The 23,005-nt window shown below is 41.3% G+C and overlaps 1 protein-coding gene and 2 non-coding genes across 4 annotated transcripts; all 3 read right to left on the bottom strand.

Moving 5' to 3' along the window:
* Positions 1-685: 685 nt before the first annotated feature.
* On the bottom strand, positions 686-17,258 carry GSNAP (gamma-soluble NSF attachment protein). Of its 2 annotated transcripts, none has more exons than XM_087329870.1 (9): positions 17,121-17,258; positions 8,353-8,420; positions 8,200-8,284; positions 7,801-7,959; positions 7,562-7,699; positions 2,138-2,216; positions 1,978-2,057; positions 1,744-1,876; positions 686-1,010 (listed from the first exon to the last, which is right to left on the bottom strand). In XM_087329870.1, exons 1-9 carry the CDS (start codon positions 17,171-17,173, stop codon positions 933-935), a joined length of 873 nt encoding a protein of 290 aa, XP_087185996.1. In that variant the 5' UTR covers positions 17,174-17,258; the 3' UTR covers positions 686-932. The 2 variants fall into 2 exon arrangements, with proteins under 2 accessions (XP_087185996.1, XP_087185994.1); XM_087329868.1 differs by lacking the exon at positions 686-1,010 and adding an exon at positions 1,037-1,177.
* A 1,580-nt stretch (positions 17,259-18,838) lies between these two features.
* Positions 18,839-18,910, bottom strand: TRNAP-CGG (transfer RNA proline (anticodon CGG)). Its single transcript has one exon. It is a non-coding gene; the product is annotated as a tRNA-Pro (tRNA).
* Positions 18,911-19,222: 312 nt separating this feature from the next.
* TRNAP-UGG (transfer RNA proline (anticodon UGG)) lies at positions 19,223-19,294 on the bottom strand. The gene has a single exon. It is a non-coding gene; the product is annotated as a tRNA-Pro (tRNA).
* Positions 19,295-23,005: the final 3,711 nt, after the last annotated feature.

The raw sequence follows: 23,005 nt of genomic DNA on the forward strand, positions 1-23,005 counted from the left end.
ACCATTCGGGTTCAACACTAGTCTTGAGTCCTCCAAGTAAGCTCTCTTGTATCTTTTTATCTTAATATATATTTCCTTTCATTGTTACTCTCTCTCTCTCACTCACTCACAAACACTCTCTCTCGCTCTCTACTACTATTTCACCTATTTCCTTCCATCATCATTCTCTCTAGCTCGCTATATACACTACCATCTCGTCTATCCCTTTCATCACTCTTTATCTTGCTCTTTTTACTACTATCTCACCTTACTTTTGATAGTGTCAAGCATCACCATTTTACACTACTACCTTTGTTTATAAACCAACTACTTTTCATCCCTGTTATCCCTCATTAATAAAACAAGCACAACGGACAATGCATTACGCAAGATTGATTACAATACATAAGGTCAAACTATTTTGCATGACGAGATAACCAAAACAAATTACAATGAAAACCATGAGAAACATCCAAATAGAGTTTGTGACGACCCATAAAATATCAATTACCCTAACTTATGCAACCAAATCTCTAGCTCTATGCTAAAACGTATTAATTTAAACTAAGGAAAATATGTGCATTTATGATGTTAACAATACAATAATCAACAAGAAAAGCACCAACGATATCGATTATCTCTATTGTGGCCCTTGATATGATACTAGCTCTACTCCTATGCCCAAATAGTTCTTTGCATGACATGAAAGAAAACTGAAGAGTTCTTGTTGTCTTTTCATTGGAAACCATAAAACATAATGGATGAGATATGATAATAGCATAATAATATTATAAAGTACATGACTAGGATATTGTGATCCTCAACTCCATGATAGAAGCAAAATGCAGAGAGAGCAGCTCATATATGATATGGATACAAGGTTCATCAAGTTAAAAAAGTTTGTCATTTAGAACAAGCACAGGTTAAACTCTGTTGTCTTCAGGAAGATTTAATTATGTGAGGTCATCTTCACCTTCCGAAATTGAGGAGACAATATCCCCTGTCGGCAACTTATTTGCAAGTCTTACAATCTGCAAACATTCAAACAAAATAGAACATTTCATTGAGCTGAGCCTCTAGCATATGCCATGTTTTGATTATTCTATAGGCAGCATCTGAATTTAAACATGTTCCATCCATCAAAGTGGTTTTTGATTATCAACTTTAAAGGCATAGAAGGGAAGGCGTTACAGGGCACCTGCACCATTTGAAGGATTCCATTGGCTAAAAACAACATTTGTGATAATACCTAAAAGGAGACCTATAGCAGAGATGTTTCTTATTTTGTAATGGAAGTTCCTTTCCTATGAAGTTGTAATCAACTCATAGTATCAAACAAAAGAAAATGAAGGGGTCATTTCTAAGCTGTGGATGGTGGTATATTGGTCACATGCACAGAATACCTACGAGTTAAAGAAGTGTTATCCATGCAATTTTCAGTCAGAAGTTACCATTGGCCTCATTTCCAGCAGATGTCATGATCACAGTTCATCATACATGAAAAAAAAGTGCAGAAACTTCCAGCATATTGAATAGATAAAAAAACTTTAAACTACAAAAGTAACAACGGAAATCACACAACATACACCCCCCATCTTTGAAGTACTTACTATTTCTCAATTGCAATATGGTTGTCAGGTAATGAACTGTGCAACAATGCTCATCATGTTGATTATTGTTTAGAACATAAGATTTTACAGTAGGTTAGGTAACCTTTTTTTATCATTTAATTACAACTAACTAGAAATGGCTAAATTATTATACCATGTGATCCAGGTGAGGGATGAGGCTGCTAGATTTGACAACATATTTGATTCCTTCAACATCACCTTCTCTGTATGCTTTCAACAGCTTATAAGCACATGAACCATGCTCATTGTTATTGAATGCATCAATCCTGTTGTTCAAAAATGCACACGAATTGTAATCACCCTGATTTGTGAATGAGATGAAATATCTTAAAACCTGTACAAAATGGAAGTAAATAGCATGACTTACTCAGAACAATCATTGTAGCATTGGTCTGCTTGCTTCAAATCATGAGCATATAGATACACGATGATGGCACTCAAATAGGCCTAAATGTAGAATCCATTAGTTCTAGAAAATCCAACCGAACTTTGCATGCAACAGTATGGCACTCATAATGTGGCACAACCTTGCACTGGCTATGAACAGCTTTTGACTTATCAGCAGCGAGTCCCCACCTTAGTAGCACGCTTGCTGCATCCGAAAACCTGCATTTATAAGACAAACCAACATTTCTATATTATATACTCTAGTAAAAAAAAGTAATATCATCTTTCATAAATGTTGCATTTATTATGATGAAGCATAAATGAAAAAGAAAGAGAAGGATTGGGATGATTCAATCATAGCTTCATGAAAAAGCATGATCTTTTTCAGATTTGAAACATTCTTACAAAAAGAGAAATCATGACCCATGAAACATCCCCAGTGTACATGCATCCTTGTGCTCGCATGCTGCAATAGCATTGAACCCGTGGTTTTTGCATCATAAATCACCAGTGAATTGGAAGATTCGAAAGGAATTTGTGATCGATTTGAAATGAATTCCATACACCTTGGTAGAACAGTTGAATTTGCACATGGGACTCCAAGTGCAAAAACACCAGTGAAAAAATCAAACATTCAAGACGAATGCAAAATACAATCAACAAAGGTAGACCAGTGGCAGAAAGAAATTGAAACACAACCCTTTCCTACCCCCACATGGTAATGATCAGGAAGTCCCAGTTATGAGGCTTCCTTCCTGTAGCACTAAATTAACAGCATGCGTTGAGATGTAGACAGAGTTATTGCATACATAGCAACCAAACAACAAATCTTTTCAAACATTATCAGGCACACACCTTTTTTAAATGACTGGTCAGAAACCTCATAGAAAGTGGAAAAAAACAAATTTGTACATGTCAGATTAGAAACATTTAAATCATAAAGCATAAAATGATCGTCACAGGAAAAACCTAAATAGCCAATATGGATCCAATGCTGATTGCACAAAACAGTACAAATTGTCCACAGAGCACAGAATCAGAAGCATGCAAAAAGATGGTGAAGGGCTCAATATCCTGTTGTACAAAACCAAAGATCTAGAGGAACTTTGGAAGCTGATGTGGAGGAAAATAATTATGTACACATTTTCCTGCAGGGAATGTGTAATTCCAGAAAAATAAGAGATTTAATCCGACAATATAATTCAGCATAAATATAGGATATAAAGAGAACATCATTTTAGAAATTACTAAGTTAGGCCCTCCTGAACATCAATCATGCACTTGAATGAAGGACTAGTTAGTGTGAGGCCCGTGCATGGACTACTCTGTAATTGGAGTGAACTAGGAAACGGAATAACTTTATAACGGGCAGATCATCAATGTGGCATGACCTCCCCCCTGTGTGTATAAAGTCCTTTGGTAAAGCCTTGAAAGCCAGAAACATTGAATATTTTAATTAATCACTGTTGTCAAGACACTATCTTCTCTCTTTTGTGTGTGCTAATCAGGTCATACTGGTTTGCTAAGATATTGTTGAGTGATCTAACCTTACTCCATCTGTTCTAAATGAGCACATTGTTTTCATTGTTAGTGGACGATTAATGACGGTCTGTGCGTGCATCCCTTTCTCAATTTGTGTGTGATTCTCCTTGGGGATACAGCCCCTGCTACCCTGCATGCTCGGGTAGCCATTCCCTGCTTACAGCATGTTTTCAAATTGGGTGATTGAAAACAAGTGCAACCCCCTTTATCAGTGTGGAAAGGCTAGCTTCCACCACCATCACCTTCGTGTATCAGAGTTATTAGGTGATTGCCAAGATCTGGGTGCTCGAAAACGAGTGCAACACCCCTACCAACAACAACCCTTTTTGTCACTGTGGAAATGCTAGCTTCAGCTCCAAGTATCAGAGCTATTAGGTAATTCCCTTATCCGTCATCAGTAAGAGGAGCTCTACAGTCAGCGTATACCCCTACTGAGCCCCCCAAGATTAACACTAGCTACGCGATGCATAGTTAGGCCATAGCCTGCACGCGTAGTTGATATCAGTCACTAGAGCACCTCTGCCTTGACCACTGACGAATCATATCACCTGATCCCACAAGTGTCCGTTCACATCTAGAGAGCGTTCAAAGCTGGTACATGACATTTCACATCCCAACATTCCATTCCAATTTTCCTACACATTCCAGCCACACTGCAGCGGATGAGGTGCATCTGAGCACTATGGCAAGCAAGTTCAACCATAACTGACGATTACTGGTCCATTCAACTATGCGACAAAAACTGGCATGGAGAATACAAGCCTCCGTTTGCCAAAGTTATTGGGATACCCAACTCTCCAAATGCAATGCAGATGCCACCTAGTTCTCCATCTTTCTAGCTCATCACTGCTGAGAACATGCTGTTCAGCAAGAGAAAGTACTGGCACAACAACAGCAACAATACAGGGGAGCAAGTCACCTCCTTCCTGATAATATGACAGGCCAACCACCTGTCACAACAGCGAACCATAGCAGAAGTCAACAGCTCAAACATCACCGAATTCTGGTTGTCCCTCAACGGAAAAATTGTCAGCTGGTACAACTGATTTCCCCCTAAACACTTACAATGTTTGGTGATGTCCGTGAGCTTCCTTCACATGACCCACCGGGAACTCCCTCACCAAACCCCTCTGCTGTCCACTGTACTAATTGCCTAAATTCGGGCCTTTTGGGCACAACCTGCTCATTGGGCATTCAGTGCACAATCTGCCACACTCACTCACCCACTATGGAACGCTGCTCACTAGAACAGATATCCATTCCCTGTCTCAGCAGTGGTCCTCCATTTAGCCAATGAAGGTGCCAAATTGAACTTACAACAGTTAAGGGTTTACAGGATTTACGGTTTAGCTCTGTCCCATGGTGACTTCCTTAACACCAATAGTTAGCCAGCTGGACTCATACATCTGATCTGGTTAACCTCAACCTTGCACCAGATCCCTGGCTGAGCTCATGAGAGCCTATGACACTCTCCAACGAGAGATAGCAGCATCTCAATATATTCAAGAGACCACACTTGAAGAAGTCAAGCTTGGGAGAAAGGAGAACCCATGTCACATGAAGATTGCTGGGAACTTGCTGCCCCTTCCGCCAAGATTTGATTGATCCGGTCAGAGTACTTACAAGAACAAAGCCATGCCAGACCTCAATCCCCCACTTTTACCAACATTCCATCCACCCTAAGAAGAATATGGCCCCAGTTCAACAACACCAATAATAGCTAAACTCCAACTAGACAGCACGTTGTTGCGATGATGCGCGTGTGTGTGCTACTCGAGCAAGACCATGGGGGTCTTGGACCAGGGAGTTGAAAAGATGGGAGAAACTACTAGTCGAAGGCTCTAGGTGAACAAACTAACTGAATGGACTAGTCGAATGCTCGCGCTAGTCGTAGATTCAACCTTACTCAAAAGTTTGGTCTAGTCGACGATTCAACTAGTTGAAGAAGCTACTCGACAGCTCCTTAGTTGAAGAGAGCATTTGTCGAAGAAAGCCCTTGTCGAAGGATCTTGAGACACGAATATTCGGGCGCAAGAGTATACAACAGATCTTTACAAATTTAGGTTTACAATGATTGGAGATAGAATACCACAATTTTGGTGGTTTTTACAAAATGGTCATACAATTTGAGCACAAACGAAAACGAAACGAATGAAAGGGAGCTATGCAGTTTCCAGTGAAGGTGAGTCCAGTGAGCCATCGGGATTGCGACTACCACCGTTGGCTACATTGCTCGGATGAGGGTGTAGTGTTCCCATTGTTGGGGTAAAGGCCCAAATGACCCCTTATAGTGTGTAAATGTGTATAGGCCTATTTATAGAGGCCAAAAGTCACTAATAACTTTTTCGTTATTTTTGGGCCAAGTTCAGTTTGAGCTTGGCCAACCCTAAATGGGTCATTAAAACATATGTTGAAAACTTTTGGATCTCACATAAAAGGTGAGCTCCTCCAACTACTGCTCTCTCTCTATCTTTTCTATCATAGCTCCACTATTCCATCTAAAGAGCCTATACTAGGGTGAATCCTGAGTATTCCTCAGCCCTATTGACATCATTCCTAACCCTTACAACTGGTATCAAAGCGGGTTTAGGGTTTCAGAATTTCTGTGTAGGTGCTGTAGAGCAAAGAAAAAGTGTTCAGACCTCTTTATTGTGTAGCTATGGCATCATCCTCCTCAAATGTGAAGAACCTATTTGAGATTCGACGATTTGAGGGAACAGGTTTTGACTTGTGGAAGGAGAGAAGGCAAGGAATTCTTTTTTTGAAGGATTGTGATAGGGCATTGGAGGCAAAAAAAACAGAGAACATGTCAGAAGATGCATGGCGGATTTTAAACAAAAAGGCTGTCATATATATTAAGATGGCTGTTTCTGATGAGATTTTGGTAGATCTCAAAGGGATGGTATCTGCTTCTGAAAAATGGGCAAAGCTGAAGGCTACATATGAAAACAATATGCCTGTTAATCAAGTACACCTAATGCGAAAGCCAAGAGTGCAGTTGGACACTTGTCCTTGTTTACAGGTACCTTATCACAGCTACGGGACTCAAGAATGGCTCCTTTTGATGACAAGCTCAAAGCCATTTTCCTACCAATGACACTACTTGACTCATGGGAGACATTGGTGGTCTCATTGTCAATTTCCACATCATGGATTTTCCAGGCATGTCATGTGTTGGCAGTCTTGTAGGGGACATGTAATTCCAGGTAAATAGGAGATGCAATCCAATAATATAATTCAACATAACTATAGGATATAAAGAGAAGGGCATTTAAAGAATTGATAAGTTTGGCCCTCTTGAAAAATCGTGTACTTTAAAGAGGAACTAGTTACTGTAGAACTATTCATGGACCGCTATGTAATTGATGTGAAGTAAGAACAGGAATTACTTTATGATGGGCAGGCCAACAATGTTGCCTACCCTTCTGCCTTGCATCATAAAGTTCTCTTATAATGCCTTGTAAGGAGGAGAAGAGTTAAATATTTTGATTCATCTTACTTTTATGAGTGCTAATCGGGTAATATTGGTCTGCTAAGATACTATTGAGACTTCTACCATCTCTCCATCTATTCTGAGTATTGAGCATTGTTCTCCTCGAACGGGTGCCTTTATTGCCCTGTATGATTCTCCTCGAATATATAGCCCTTGCTATCCCCCAAATGCAGGTAGCCATTCCCTGTTTAGGGGCTGATTTCTGTCTGGGTGCCATAAATCGAGTGCAACACTCCACAAGAAAACGTCAACCCCCAGTCATAACTGACTCAAAGACCTACTCCCCACCATCTCAGCTCCAAGTATCAGAGCTATTAAGTACTCAAACATATCTGTGCTTGGAGGGCAGTGCTCTACCATCTGTGACCACACCTACATAACCTCACGACATTAACACACATACACGCACATGTACATATATATGCATACACATTTATACAAGAACAAACACAGATATTTTATTTCCTAAATAGGCAACTGAATAATTCACCTACAAAGCAATAACAAGGTGAAAGAGCAATTCTTTTACCTCTCACTTTTCAGATAAAGACTCATTGCAGCTCTGTATGTATCAAATGCCATTTGCTCCTTTCCTTCCTCTTCAAGGATGCCACAAGAGTCCATATACAACCGTAGGGCATCATCTGGCTTCACATCCTCTAAAGCCCTGTTCAATATGCAAAAGCAAATTTGATGTCAAACATTCAATATAAACATAGTTGAAAACTTGCCAATAATTAGCTATGCATCACTGCCAAATAATCTCACCTAGCACCCTTTGCAAGAGCATCTGCACTTGGCTGTGGCATTCCACATTCTATATAGAGTTCAGAAGCTCTCTTGTATAAATCTAAGACCTCTTCAAATCTACTAAGATCTTTTGCAAGTGCTCCTGCTGCCTCCAAATTCTTAGCTGCCTGCCAGGGTCTATGGTGGAGTGAAGGACATTCAATCACATGCCATTTTAATCTTGCAAATCAGTCACAATCATTTAATAGAACAGACACTCAATATATACATGGACCTGATACTATGAATGAGACAAATGCAGAAAAATCCAACGTAAACCAAAACCTGATCTAACCTAATAGTTCTGATAGCAATTGATGAATAGCCTTTGGAAGAGCACATATAGTGAAATGAATAAGTGATCATAAATAAGGATACGAAGAAAGCCTTTCTTGACCCTCTGCAGCTCTTTCATAGGCCTCCTTTGCTTTTTCAAGTTTCTTTGCGAGTTTGAAGGAAATAGCTGAAAGAAAACATCGAATCAAACAAAATGTTTTACTATAGATATGTGTCATGTTGATAACAGGTTACCTGCTTGCTCATAAAGAGCTGTTGCTGCATTCCAGTCAGTAGACCATTTGAAAAAGGATAACTTGGTCCTGAAATGACAATATTATACTTGATCATGAATGTTCGTTTTGTAATCCTATTAAAGGTTTGAATAAAAATCAAAACTTAATAGCATCAAGATCATGGTCAGGAATAAAAGTTACAAAAGTTAAGAAACCCTTAAAATACTTTGAGCCCTTTGACTAAAAACAATGTCTGAGTTTGCTGAAATCCTCAATTACTACTGGCAGATTTCTACTCTAAAATTGAGTTGGATGTATCTACATCTTAAGGTTCAAACTTTCAAAAGTCGACTTCCAGAATTGCAAGTGTCAGTTACAGCAACATATGCACATATTAATACTGATCTCAAAAATCCAAATATTTGTGGAATTTTAATTCCAAACATCTCAAAATTAAACCTGAAAGTGAATTTTCTAATATTGCAAGTAAAAACATTGATGGACATACATTGTTAAAGCTTTATCCTAATGTAAGCAAAAGATAAGGAAATATAAGAGAGGAAAACAGAGAAAACAAGGTGCCGATCCACCCGACCACCCCCGAGCGAAGGGATCGAGACTAACTCGAGCCTCGATCGGCATCCCATACCACTGCCGTGGCATCGAGTCATACCTGGTATTGGTGCACACGCTACAAGAGTTGATCACCACAAGATCACAGTCTCGACATAGTCGATGATCTATCAAATGAGGGTAGCTAGGCCTCATATTTATAGCCAGATCTAAGGCCCCCAGGCAAGTTCACACTTGGCCTTAATGGGTTGTCTCAATCTCTAGGATTAAAAGTAATCCTCCCTTCTTTACACTCTCGATTAACCCTCACAAGTTATCCTCGTGTATAGAATACTACGATACAAATTACCACAAGATATTATATGGTCATGCCCGTAATATACTCTCCCTCTCTAAAACATTGCACTGTTGCAATGAAAAGTTAGGGTAGGTAGTTGTAAGAGTATTTTCTCATTCCCATGTAGCATCTCTTATAGACTTATCCATTCATTTAATTTTAAATTCTCGAATTATTTTAGAACGCAAATGTTTCGTTTTAACATTGAGAATTCTCTTTGGTACATGTGGTTTAGAAGCTAAAACTTCAGAAGTAACCAACGTTTTAGTTGTAACTGTATTGTAACCAAAACCACGCGATTCTTTTAGATGACTTACATGAAAAACTGGATGAATTTCGACACCATTAGGAAGAGCAAGACAATAGGCTGATAAACCAATGCGTTTGAGGACTGTAAAAGGTCCACAAAACGGTGGGGCTAACTTAGCACACTTACCTGTAGACAATGTTTTAGAATTGTGAGGTACACGTAGAAATACCTTCTATCCAGGGTTGAATACATGAGGTTGCCTATTATGGTCAGCATAAATACGCACTCTATCTTGAGCAATTTTTATATTATCTCTTACAATATACAACATATCTTGCATATCCCTTAGAAAGTTTTGCATACTTCGCAACTCATCATGATGTATATTAATATCTGTTAGGAATCGACCGGCCACAACCGGTTGTACGTTCGTATTCATGTGCAGAAACCAACTCACGATTACAGAGGCAACTGCCTCGTTCTAACTTTACAATAATGATCAACTACTACTTACTAAAGTTTGCTCTAGTTGCTAATAAACAAAACCAACTTTCTGGCTATTTACAAGTATAGCCCACAAGGGGCATTTTAGACTATTTACAATTATAGTCTTCCGAAACGATTTCGGGTTCGGCCTCGGCCAAGATACTCACCAAACACGATACTTCTCTTCCCATCCGGAGGGACATGTTTCCCAACAAACTCCCCCTTCACTCCGGCATGGGGTACTTCACCAAACTAACCCTCTATCGGCACGCGTTTAGCTTTTCGGTTGACAGCACCTTCGTCAGCATATCTGATCCATTTTCGACCGTGTGGATCTTCACTATAGCAAACTCCTTTTCTTCTACTCGCTCTCGGAGCCAATGCTATCTTCTCTGGATGTGTATGGTCCTCGAGTGGTAGGTGGCATTTTTCACAGGGTGGATGGCACTTTGGTTATCGCAATGGAGTTGGAATTCCTCCTGCCGAATTCCCGTCTCATCGATAAACTCCTTCATCCATATGATTTCCTTGCCGGCTTTCACTGCGGCCATATATTCGGCTTCTGTGGTCGACAGCACCACGGCCTTCTGCAGCCTCGACTGCCACGAAATTGCTCCCCCGGCATAAGTCATTATGTACCCGGACATGGATCGGCTGGTATCCACATCAGCCGACATGTCCGAGTCAGTATACCCTTCCAATGTGGGGTTACCTGAACCGAAACGAAGACACACGTTCGAGATGCCTTTTAGGTACCGAAGTATCCACTTCACGGCAGCCCAATCCTCACTTCCGGGGTTGCTCATATATCGGCTAACCACGCCGACTGCGTATCCTATGTCCGGCCTAGTACATACCATCGCGTACATCAGGCTTCCAACTGCCGAGGCATAAGGAACTTTTGACATCTCGGTCTTCTCGGTTTTCGATTTCGGACATTGTTCTTTGCTTAGCTTGCAGTTCGTTAGCAGCGTCGAGCCGACCGGTTTCACGCTTTCCACGCCGAATCTCTGGAGCACCTTTGTCACGTGTTTTTCTTGTGACAGCCACAACAATTTCTTTGTTTGATCCCGAACAATATGCATCCCTAGGATTTGCTTTGCCGGACCCATGTCCTTCATCGAGAACGATCTGCTCAAAGCCTTCTTCAGGACTTGGATCTTCGTATGGTCCCGTCCGACAATCAGCATGTCGTCCACGTACAACAGGAGGATGAGGAAATCTCCTCCGTCGAATTTCTTCACAAATACGCAATGATCGGCCTACGTTTTGTAGTACCCGTTGTCGGTCATGAAGGATTCAAATTTTCGGTACCATTGCTGAGGTGCTTGCTTCAACCCGTACAAGCTCTTCCTTAATCAGCATACCAGGTTCTCTTTACCTTTCTCCACAAATCCTTCCTGCTTGTGCATATAGATCTCCTCTTTGAGATCACCGTGCAGAAACGTCGTATTGACATCCAATTGCTCGACTTCGAGATCCATGTTGGCCGCGATGCTCAGCACGGTTCGGATTGACGTCATCTTTACGACTAGGGCAAATATTTCGTTGAAATCGACACCCTTCTTCTGCTGAAAGCCTTTCACAACGATTCGTGCTTTGTACCTGGGTGGATTCCCGCCTTCTCCCATTTTCAACTTGTATACCCATTTATTCCAAAGTGCCTTCTTTCCTCTTGGCAATTCGTCAGTTCATATGTGTGGTTCTCATGCAAGGAATCCATCTCCTCTTGCATGGCACTCAACCACTTTCGGTTGTGGGTATCTTCCTTAGCTTCTTCAAAGCTTTCCGACTCCCCCTCATCGCTTAGCAGTACACGCTCTTCATCGGTTAGGGGTATCTTCAGCCTCCATTCGGCACGGTCGGTTCTTCTTCGACTTCTTCGTCCGAGTCGAATTCAGTTCCTTGTTCGGCCGTTTCCCCTCGTTCTTCAGTCAGTTTATGATTTTGACCAGTATTAAATCGGTCGACTGGCTCGGCATCGGCTTCTACTCGATTCGGCCGAGTGTCAACTTGGTTTGATTCGGTAGTTGGAGACTTATTCTCAATCTCCCAGTCAACTATTGTCTTTTCCTCCATGAAGACAATGTTGTAGCTCCTAATCACTTTCTTCTCGGCTAAGTCCCATAGCCGATAGCCAAATTCATCATTGCCGTAGCCGAGAAATATACCTAGCTGAGATTTCGGGTCTAGTTTTCCCCTTTGGTCTTTTGCCACATGCACATAGGCAAGACCGCCGAACACCCTCAGATGTCGGTACGAAACGTCTTTGCCGCTCCACACCCTTTGTGGGATATCACCATCCAGGGGGTGATCAGTTTATCACGTACGTTGCCATCATCAGCGCCTCAACCCGGAACATCTTCGGTAACTTAGCATGTGCAAGCATACTTCGAACCCTTTCCATTACGGTCCGGTTCATTCTCTCGGCCAGCCCATTAAGCTCTGGCACCTTCGGCACGGTATACTCGAGCCGGATTCCTTGATTTTGGCAATATTCTTTGAATGGTCCACGGTACTCTTTACCATTGTCCGCTCGGACTGCCTTCAATTTTCGGCCGGTTTCTCTCTCGGCCCTCGCTTGGAACTCTTTGAAGACGGATAACACTTGATCCTTCGTCTTTAACACGGAAGCCCACAACTTCCAGCTATAGTCATCAATGAAGGTCATGAAATACTGTGAACCACCATGCGACTTCGTGTCCACATAGCACACGTCCGTATGCACGAGTTCCAATGGCATTTTCTTCCTCATCGGGGGCTTTGCTCGGAAGGATGTTCGATTTTGCTATGCAATTAGTGCACTTCTCAAGTTGCACATTCTTCACCTCCGGAATGAGATTGTCCTCAGCAAGCTTTCGCATCCCCTTCTAGCTCATATGGCACAACCTCATGTGCCACTGTTCACCGACCGTCTCGGCTGCAACGTTTGCTTCCCCTCAGCATATTCGAGCAGTCATTATGTACAGTGTGTTGGTTTTCCAAGCTCGAGCCACGATCAGACTTCCCTTGCAGAACTTCATGACACCGTTCCGGATGCTACCCGTGTAGCCTTCATCATCTAGCCGACCGGCTGATATTAAGTTCAATCGAACCTCCGGAATGTGTCGTACATCTCTCAACACGAGTTTGCACCCAGTTGAGGTTTCCAAACACACATCTCCAATGCCGACGATTCAACATACTCCTTCATTTCCCATCTTTACAGATCCGAGATCTCCGGCTCTGTAGGATGAGAAGCACTTTCGGTCAAGGGTTAGGTGAAACGACGCACCCGAATTGACCACCCATGTCGATTCTTCACTTGCGAGATTCACTTCGTTTTGCTCACTAATGAGCAACAACTCCTCACTCGTTGCGATTGCTGAGGCGTTCTTTCTGTCCGGGATTTTCTTCGGCTCTACACCATTAGCTCCCCCTTTCTCCTTTCGAAAGTGTCGGCAATTTTTCTGGAAGTGCCTTGGCTTCCCACAATAGAAGCACGTGGGCGTCCCCCTCGACTTCGACTTGGTCCCCGACTTATCTCGGTTCTGGGGACTTCGATTTCGACCTCTTCCCTGAATCGTGTCACCTTCCCTGACTAAGGCCTTCTGATCGGTATTGGACTCACGGTCCTTCCGGCGAGCTTCTTCATTCAGCAAGCTCGACTTCGCCTGCTCTAGGGACAGATGCTTCCCTTCCGGCCCGGCGTTGTCCAAAGTGACAACAAGCGTCTCCCAGCTGTCCGGAAGGGATCCCATCAACAATAGTGCTAATACCTCGTCGGCCAGAGGTACTTCTAGAGAGGTGGTTTGGTTCATCAACCCTTGGAAGGCATTGATGTGCTCCACCATACTGAAGCCATCCTGATACTGGAGCCTCACGATTTTTCGAAATACTGAGACTCGGTTCACGACATTCTTGTTTTCGAACATGACGTCGATCTTCTTCCATAGGACGTCTGCTTTTGTTTCTTCACCAAAGTTGTTGTATAGACTCATGTCTATAAAACACCTTATATATGCGGCCGCCTTCATATGCAACACTTCTCAAGTCGTTGCATCGATCTTGTCTGGTCTTTTATCTCCGAACTACACTGGCAGCCAGAGGTCTTTGCACGCGAGTATGTCTCTCATCTTCGACTTCCACACTAAGTAGTTGGAGCTGGTTAGCTTAAACATGCCGCCGAACGAGTCTTCCGTTGCTCTGATACCACTTTGTTGGGAATCGACCGGCCACAACCGGTTGTACGTTCGTATTCGTGTGCAGAAACCAAGAACTAGCACACAGACGAAAACGTGAAGACACAGAGACACCGACATTTTACGTGGAAAACCCGAAATGGGAAAAACCACGAGGGTCCACAAACCCCGAGAAAAACAGATCACTATAGTAGAGAGGAAGTACAAATACGGAACTCGGAGGCAACGACCTCGAGTTCTCCTTCGTCTGACAGACAGCTACAGAGTTACACTCTCACTCACGGTTAAAGAGGCAACTGCCTCGTTCTAACTTTACAATAATGATCAACTACTGCTTACTAAAGTTTGCCCTAGTTGCTTATAAACAAAAGCAACTTTCTGGCTATTTACAAGTATAGCCCACAAGGGGCATTTTAGATTATTTACAATTATAGTCTTCCAAAACAATTTTGGTTTTCGATTTCAGTTTTTGATTTCGGTATTGGCCTCAACCGAGATACTCACCAAACACGGTACTTCTCTTCCTATCCGGAGGGACATGTTTCCCAACAAACTTGGTTTCTGCACACGAATACGAACGTAGAACCGGTTGTGGTCGGTCGATTCCTAACAATATCAATCAGGGCTCGTGGCTGAAAACCATACAACAACATAAAGGACTATATCCCATCGATGTATGTTTGGAGCTATTATAAGCAAACTCCAAAATTGGGAGATAACGTTCCCATTTCGTTGGCTTTGCACCAACGTATGCTTGAAGCATGTCCTCAATAATTTGATTTACTCATTTTGTTTGTCCATCGGATTGAGGATGATCCGTGGAACTCATGTTCAATGTAGTTTTTAACTTCTTAAAGACTTACGTCCAAAAGTCGGTAGTAAACTTTGGATCTCGATCACTCATGATATCCATCGGTAACCCATAAAAATGAAATAACTTATCAACGAATTGGTAACCCAATTCAGGAGTTGTTGCCATGGTTTTGGTAGCAATAAATCTAGCCATTTTAGTTAGTCTATCAACCACAACCCAAATGGCATCATGACCTTTTTGGGTGCGAGGAAAGCTAACAATAAAGTCCATGGATATATTTTCCTACTTATTGTTGGGAATTTCCGAGGGATGTAAAAGTCCAACAGTTTTAAGTCGCTTGGCTTTGTTAACCTAACACTGGTGACATTTAGTCACATAGCTATGTATGTCAGGATGCATCTTAGGCCAGTAGAATTGAGGAGATGAGAACGAGTGTGCGATGTATTCCAAGGTACCCTGCTAAGGGTACATCATGACATTAAAAAAGAATTCTCTTTTTGACCTCAAGCAAATCTGGAACACGAACTTTCCACAAAACGATTTCCATAAAGATAATGGTGCCATGATACCAATTGTTAGAGCTTTATCCTAATGTAAGCAAACAATAAGGAAATATAAGATAGGAAAATAGAGAAGAGAAAGAAATAAGGGTGTCGATCCACCCACCCACCCCCAAGGGAAAGGATCAAGACGGACTCGAGCCTTGATCGGCGTCCCATACCACTGTCGTGGCATTGAGTCATACCTGCTATTGGTGTGCTCGCTACAAGTGTTGATCACCACAAGATCAAAGTCTCGATGTACTCGATAATCTATCAAATGAGGGTAGCTAGGCCTCATATTTATAGCCAAATCTAAGACCCCTAGGAAAGTTCACACTTGGCCTTAATGGGTTGTCTCAATCCCTAGGATTAAAAGTAATTCTCCATTCTTTACACTCTCGGTTAACCCTCACAAGTTATCCTCGTGTGAAGAATACTACGGTACAACTTACCACAAGATATTATATGGTCATGCCCATAACATACATCTATCCCATGTGTTGCACAGTGTGATAGGACAATTGTGGACCTCTTCACATCAATTAGAGATCGAGATAATCAAATATGCATGCACACCTTTGGAAGAAAGAATTTTCCGATTGTGTAATCAAGGAGTGGAATCTAAAGACCGCTATGTTTGCCATTGTACTGATTTCATGAAGTAAGAGAGAGATACCATCTCCTTTTTAACCAAGGCTTTGACCCACTACACAAGGTACTCGAATATGAGGACCAAATCCAATGGGGTTGTTCTTGCTAGAACTCAAGAGAAGAAGTTGAAGGACAACAATAAAACCACATAAGTCCATCGACAAAGACCAATCACGAATTTCTTTAGCCCCATTACTCCTACTCATGCTACAAGTCAATAAAGGGCTATACAAGTGAGTTTCTGACAAGGACATGGAAACAGGTCACAATAGATAAGGCAATAGCAATTTTTCATGCATGTAAGCCCCTTGCCTCATGAACCACAACATCACCACCCTTGTCATAAAGGCCATTATCTCCCGGCATTGCAGGCACTCCCCTCCTCCGGATATACCTCCAAAATTCCTGATTGACCTATGCTAGAGATCTTTGGAAGACAAAATTTATAATCTATCTGATTTAAAAAATTTACATGCATTGAAAAAGAGATTCTTTAGTTGCTTCTGTTTTTATTACTTTTCTACTTAATTTAATTTAGTTTCATTTGTGGTTCTCAGAGATGAGACAAGATTTTAAGATGTAATCTCTTGTTTAGTCTTATAGGCCATTTGGTCTCTTAAAAGATATTGATAATTGTTTATTTCTTTTTTCTTCAAATAAATTCCCAAAAAACTTCTATTGAAATAATTCTGGCATAAAAAGACTTTTCCAAGCAGGGTATTGTTAGAAAAAATGCTGATCTCTGAAAATTACACCGCATGAAGGATTGATTCTTCAAATGATTCAATCTTAAGGATGTTTCTTGTTTGCACTTGGTATGATCTTGCTCATTGGGTAAACATAACTGTTTGTACTGACTTCTTCCTTGGAGGATAGTTCTTTCAGGCATTGTACACAATCTTTTCTGAAAGAAAACAAACTGTATGAAAAAGGAGGAGAGAGAGAGAACTTACAATTTGTTAGCTTTCTTAAGGAGCTGTTCAGCATCGTCAAGCTTCGCGGCCATCTCTGTTGACGCCTGTGCAGGAAAGAAGGAAGGAACGATCGATCGATGAAAGATGGAAGATGTATAGGGAAATAGGAATGAAATCGTTTCTTTATTTCCCCAAATGCCCTTGTCTGCCCCTAGAGAGACTAACGCGTCGGGATCGTGCAAACCCGAAGATAAATAACACTATTTATTGAGAGAGAGAGAGAGAGAGAGCCTATATGGATGTAGCTCAATTGGTAAGGTGCCCAATGGAGACCAGGTGGTTATGGGTTCAACACCTACATTCCATAGTGGCATCTAATGACTTGAGAGATATGTATGAAGTATATAAATTGGGTATCAAACCCAATATATAGTGCTTGTAGTGTTAACAAATTACCACTAGGGTAAGCTAATTATGATAAAAGAGAGAGAGTCAAAATCGTACAAACCCAGAGATAAATACACCATATACTCAAAGAGAGTATTCAAGGAATAAGGATGCTTGCTCACTATCATAAGAAAACACTAATGTAAACTATCCTATGAGACAATCATAATATATATGTGGGTGAATTCAAGTTATCCATTGTGAAACAAAAACAAAAGCTTTAGGTTTTCTAATTATCCTTGATAATGAACTTTGTTATGAAGTGTTGGGGATCTAACATGTGTCCTGCCCATTTACGATAAATATTTGGGGGGTGTAATTGTAGAGACTTTCATTTTTCCTGTCGTTACTTTCAAAGTATGTTTAGCAAGCGTGTTAAGAAAAAATAAGCTAGATGTTATAGCTCACTCGGTGTTGGGGATATAATTCAATTTGTGACTTAGAGTTATAAATGTGAAAGACAATTTAACATGGAATATGATCAATAATGGTTAGATCTTTAGAACAACATTGCTCCTTGATATGTGGTTATTAAGGATTGGGAATGTTATCAAAAGGACAAGCAAATTTTCAACCTTTTAACATAGCTCAAGTAATGCTCCGTTGTGGCTCACTTCACCAATGTTGAAGGCTACCTGTAGCATTTCCCACAAAAGACAAATTATGTATCACAAATGTTTTGAAGCACGCCACCATAGAGGTGTAAATTTTCCGTTTAGAGGCAATGGTGAAACATACGCTGCAAATTCACATATCGGCTTGGGCGACCCTTGTATACCCAAATTCATTGATTGAGAACAAAAGAGAAAATGTTTCACACAACAATCAAACTCAAATGCCGAGAAAACAAATTTTATTATTTTTCCCTAGATCAAAGATGAAGATATGAAATGCCATGACAAGAGTTAGGAATTAGCAACGATTCATTTTGGCTTAACCAGGTTGGCTTGGATGGGCCAACCAAACCAGTTCAGGAGTTTTCAAACCTGAAATATCCAATCACTAACCGGCCACTAGACCATAACTATGTTCAAATTGGTAAAGTAGTCACCTATTGAGAAGTGAACTCAAAGACCTCTCGTTAAGATTACTAACAGGCCACTAGACCATAACTATGTTCAAATTGGTAAAGTAGTCACCTATTGAGAAGTGAACTCAAAGACCTCCTCTCATTAAGATTAACAAAGTGGGGCATTCCAAAAATTGAACTTGGGATCTCTCACACCTGAAGCAAGAATCATGCCACTAGACCAAATTCCCTTTTCATTATTTGTCGTATTTCAAAGACCTCTCATTGATTTTAGCAGAGTGGGGCATTCCGAGAATTGAACTCGGGACCTCTTGCACCCGAAGCAAGAATCATGCCACTAGACCAAATGCCCTTTTCATTGTTGTTTGATAATCTAATGCACTAAATTCGAAGATCTCTCGTAGATTTTAGGGGCATTCCGAGAATTGAACTTTGGACCTCTCGCACCCAACCGGGATTCATGACACTAGACCAAATGCTCTTGGTCAAATTCATATTTTGACAATTGAACTAAAAAACCTTCCATCAAGGTTAGTAAAGTGGGAACATTTTGAGAATTGAACCATGACCTCTCCCACCCAAAGTGAAAATCTTGCAACAAAACCAATTGCCCTATTCGCATTTTGACAATTGAACTCGAGCTTCCTTCACTAGTTTTAGTTTAAGGGCATTCCGAGAATTGAACTCGGGGCCTCTTGCGCCCAAAGCAAGAATCATGCCACTAGACCAAATGCCCTTGAAAAAATTATGACTATGCTATTTCAAAAATTATGCCACTAGTCACATTTTGACAACTGAACTCAAAGACCAAGATTTGGTCTAGTTCCATGATTCTTGCTTTCGGTCCAGTTCTCAGAATATCCCTCACTTACTAGCCTCGACAAGAGGTCTTTGAGTTCAATTCTCGAAATGCCCTTGAACTAAAACTGTCAAAGAAAGTTAAAGTTCAATCATAAAAATGTGAATAGGGCATTTGGTCTCATGGCATGATTCTCACTTTTGATGCGAGAGGTCCTGAGTTCAATTCTCAAAATGCTCCCACTTTATTAACTTTGACAAAAGGCCTTTGAATTCAATGAACAATCACAAGGGAATTTGGTCTAGTGACATGAATCTCGCTTTGGATGCAAGACATCCCGAGTTCAATTCTCGGAATGCCCCCATTTTACTAACCTCGACAAAAGGTCATTGAGTTCAATTCTTGGAATGCCCCCAAGCTCAAGGTGAAGGAATCTCGAGTTTAATTGTCAAAATGTGACTAGTTTATGATTTCGAGTTCCAATGTTAGCAAGGGCATTTGGTCTACTTGCATGATTCTCACTTTAGGTGCGAGAGGTCCCAAGTGCAAATCTCATAATGTCCCCACTTTACTAGCCTTGACAAAAGGTCATTGATTTCAGTTATCAAAATGTGACTAGTGGCATGGCATCATTTTGAAATAACATGGTTACAGTTGTGACAAGTCCATTTGGTCTAGAGGCATGATCTCTCGCTTTGGGTGCAAGAAGTCCCGAGTTCAATTATCGGAATGCCCCCAATTTACTAACATCTACGAGAGGTCTTTGAGTTCAATTCTCAGAATTTGACAGTTTGAACCAATTTAGGTTTGGGATGGGTGGTAGATCCCTATTTATAAGTAATAGAGAACTCTCTAGAATATTCTAGGTTATCCTAGAATGTAGAGTAATCTAGAAGATCTCTAGAGTATTCTAGAAGGTTCTAGTGGTATAGAACACTCTAGAATATTCTAGGTCATTCTAGAATGTAGAGTAATATAGAATATTCCTATGATATTAGATTTCATATTCTAGAGACTATACATATAAGAATATTAATACAATGGTTAAGGATTTGACATGTGTACAACAAGGTCGTGGGTTCAAATCCTTTCGAGTTCAAATCCTTTCGAGTCATAATGTGAGTGTCATGATCCTTTCGAATGCCCTTGAGCTAATACCATTGAAAGGTCGAGTTCACTTCTCAAAATATGACTAGGGCATTTGGTCTAGTGGCATGATTCTTGCTTTGGGTGTGAGAGGTCCCGAGTTCAATTCTCAAAATGCCCCAAGTTTACTAACATCGACAAGAGGTCTTTGAGTTCAATTCTCGGAATGCCCCAAGTTTACTAACATTGACAAGAGGTCTTTGAGTTCAATTCTCAGAATGCCCTTGAGCTAAAACCATTGAAAGGTTGAGTTCACTTCTCAACCTACGACTAGGGCATTTGGTCTAGTGGCATGATTCTCGGTTTGGGTACGAGAGGTCTCAATTTCAATTCTTGGAATGCCCCTAGTTTACTAAACTCGAGAAGAGGTCTTTCAGTTCAATTCTTGGAATGGCCCCAAGTTGAAACCTTAAAGGAAGATAAAGTTCAAAAATGTGACCAGTGGCATGATTCTCGCTTTGGGTGCGAGAGGTCCCGAGTTCAATTCTAGGAACGCCTCCACTTTACTAACCATGTCAAAAGGTCTTTGAGTTTAAGTTCAGTTGTCAAAATATTGTTGTAGGTTTTAGGGTTAATGATAATGATGATTGGTGATGGAGATGGTATGTTTGATGAGGATGATGAGCGTTATGGGATTGATGGTGAGAGAGATGACGTGCATCAAGAAGCATTGCGGCGGGGTGGGGGGTGGTGCCTAGAATGGCTCCACCCCCCTCCCAAGGGGGTTCAACGTAAGGGGAGATAGAAGAGAGATGACAAGAGAGAGATTGAGAGAGAAAGGGTTATTCTCTATTCATTCATTCCCCATAAGGGGTTAAATAGGTACAATGGGGTAGATCCACAAGGGTGCAAGCCCCCTTGGCATTCACACCTAGTCACTCACTCACACCTCTTTGTATCTACCACACTCACACATCACATCTTTCACCCTCACTTATCACACTTATCAATCACCCGTACATCTCGTATGGTAACACAATATGGCATGCCCGTGGGAGAGTGCCTTGCACGTCGATCCCACATGCCTTGATCATAATCTTTCTTCGATCGGAATTTCCATCGGTCCTCTCAACGATCGACTCCCTCGATCAGAGCGCTTGACTCGAACATCTTTGTCGGTCAGCGAATCTTCATCGACACGAACATTCTCGTTCTGTCGTTCACGAACTTCGGTAACATTAACAATCGACTCCCTCGATCGGAGCGCTTGATTCAAACATCTCCGTCGGTCAGTGAATCTTCATCGACACGAACATTCCCGTTCTATCGGTTCACGAACTTCGGTAACATCATTTGGGTCATAAAAAAGACGTTGTGTGTATGTGTGTTCTTCCTTTAATTTTGTGTGAGTTGTCGTGGTCGATCACGTCCATTTCTTTAGGTGGATGAGTTTTTTAATTTTAGATATTGTAGCCTCAAATTTTCTAAACAAATGACAATGCCCTTAGGTTTTGAAAATTGTATTATGTACCCTCATGTTTTTTTAAAATTCTCAATTGCCCCTATCTTTCTTTTATTCTCTTTTTCTATTTCCTGTTTAATTCTTAGTCTTGTTCGTTCTTGCTCCTTGTCCATTTGTATGTATCTTTCTATCTCCTCCTCTTTTTGTCTCGTCTTCTAACTTCCTTTTCTTCCTCTTCTGTCTTTGTCTTCTTCTTCTTCAACGTCTCTTTCTCTTCTTTTGTTTTGGTGGTAGCTTTGGGTCATCTTTCTGTTTCCTCCTCTATGTGTCCATATTTTCCTGTTTGTGTGAGTTTCTGCTTCTCCATCTCCGGTGTCCTGTTTCACGATCCCTACTCCTCCTTCCTTGTTTTGTTTCATTTCCTTCTATTGCCACCACCGCTTCCATTGTACGACACCATTTGCTATCTGTCTCTTGGTTCATCCATGTCTTGTCGTTGTTGGTCGTTGTTGTCACTGTCTTTGTCGGCCCTGTCCGGCCGGTCTCTAGTCATTAGCTGTTCAGCCACCGCTCCGGCTGTTGGTTGTCTGGCCGTCACCGTTCGGCCACTCTAACGACTGTCTAGCTATTCCGGCCATTGTCCGGCCATTCCGACCTCTCTCCATCTTCGACACTTGTGATGAAGACATTGTCAATCTTCAATTTCTCACTCACTTGTACATATTGTCAATTCCCACATCATTGCCATCATTTGCTGCTTTTCTTGCATACTTCAGCAGCGAATAGTCATCGCGCCATTGTTCTTTCTTACATTTCCACCAGTTCTCGCACATTGTCGATTCGATTTCGCGCTCTCTCGCACATACTTCTATTGCCTATCATTCTGTGACTTCCTCTCGCATAACATATTGTCGCGGATCATTCGTCGACTCCATTTCCAAAGGGGGGTCGCCAAATAGTGTTGTAGGTTTTAGGGTTAGGGTTAATGATAATCATAATGATGATTGGTGATGAAGATGGTATGTTTGATGAGGATGATGAGCGTTGTCGTGATGTGGCGTGCTCGAGGGTGGGAAAAACTAGCGAAAGGGGGGGTCAAA

The sequence above is a fragment of the Azolla caroliniana genome, unplaced genomic scaffold (genome assembly GCF_043228905.1).
Source record: "Azolla caroliniana isolate FFs.n. ecotype wild unplaced genomic scaffold, voAzoCaro1.0.p SCAF_13, whole genome shotgun sequence".
Classification (NCBI taxonomy): Eukaryota; Viridiplantae; Streptophyta; class Polypodiopsida; order Salviniales; family Salviniaceae; genus Azolla; species Azolla caroliniana.

Coding starts and splice junctions, on each gene's coding strand:
- GSNAP (XM_087329868.1), bottom strand. CDS start 17,173: ATGGCCGCGAAGCTTGACGATGCTGAACAGCTCCTTAAGAAAGCTAAC. Junction 8,285..8,352: donor AGCTCTTTATGAGCAAGCAG/GTAACCTGTTAT, acceptor GTTTTCTTTCAG/CTATTTCCTTCAAACTCGCA. Junction 1,877..1,977: donor TGCTACAATGATTGTTCTGA/GTAAGTCATGCT, acceptor TTTGAACAACAG/GATTGATGCATTCAATAACA.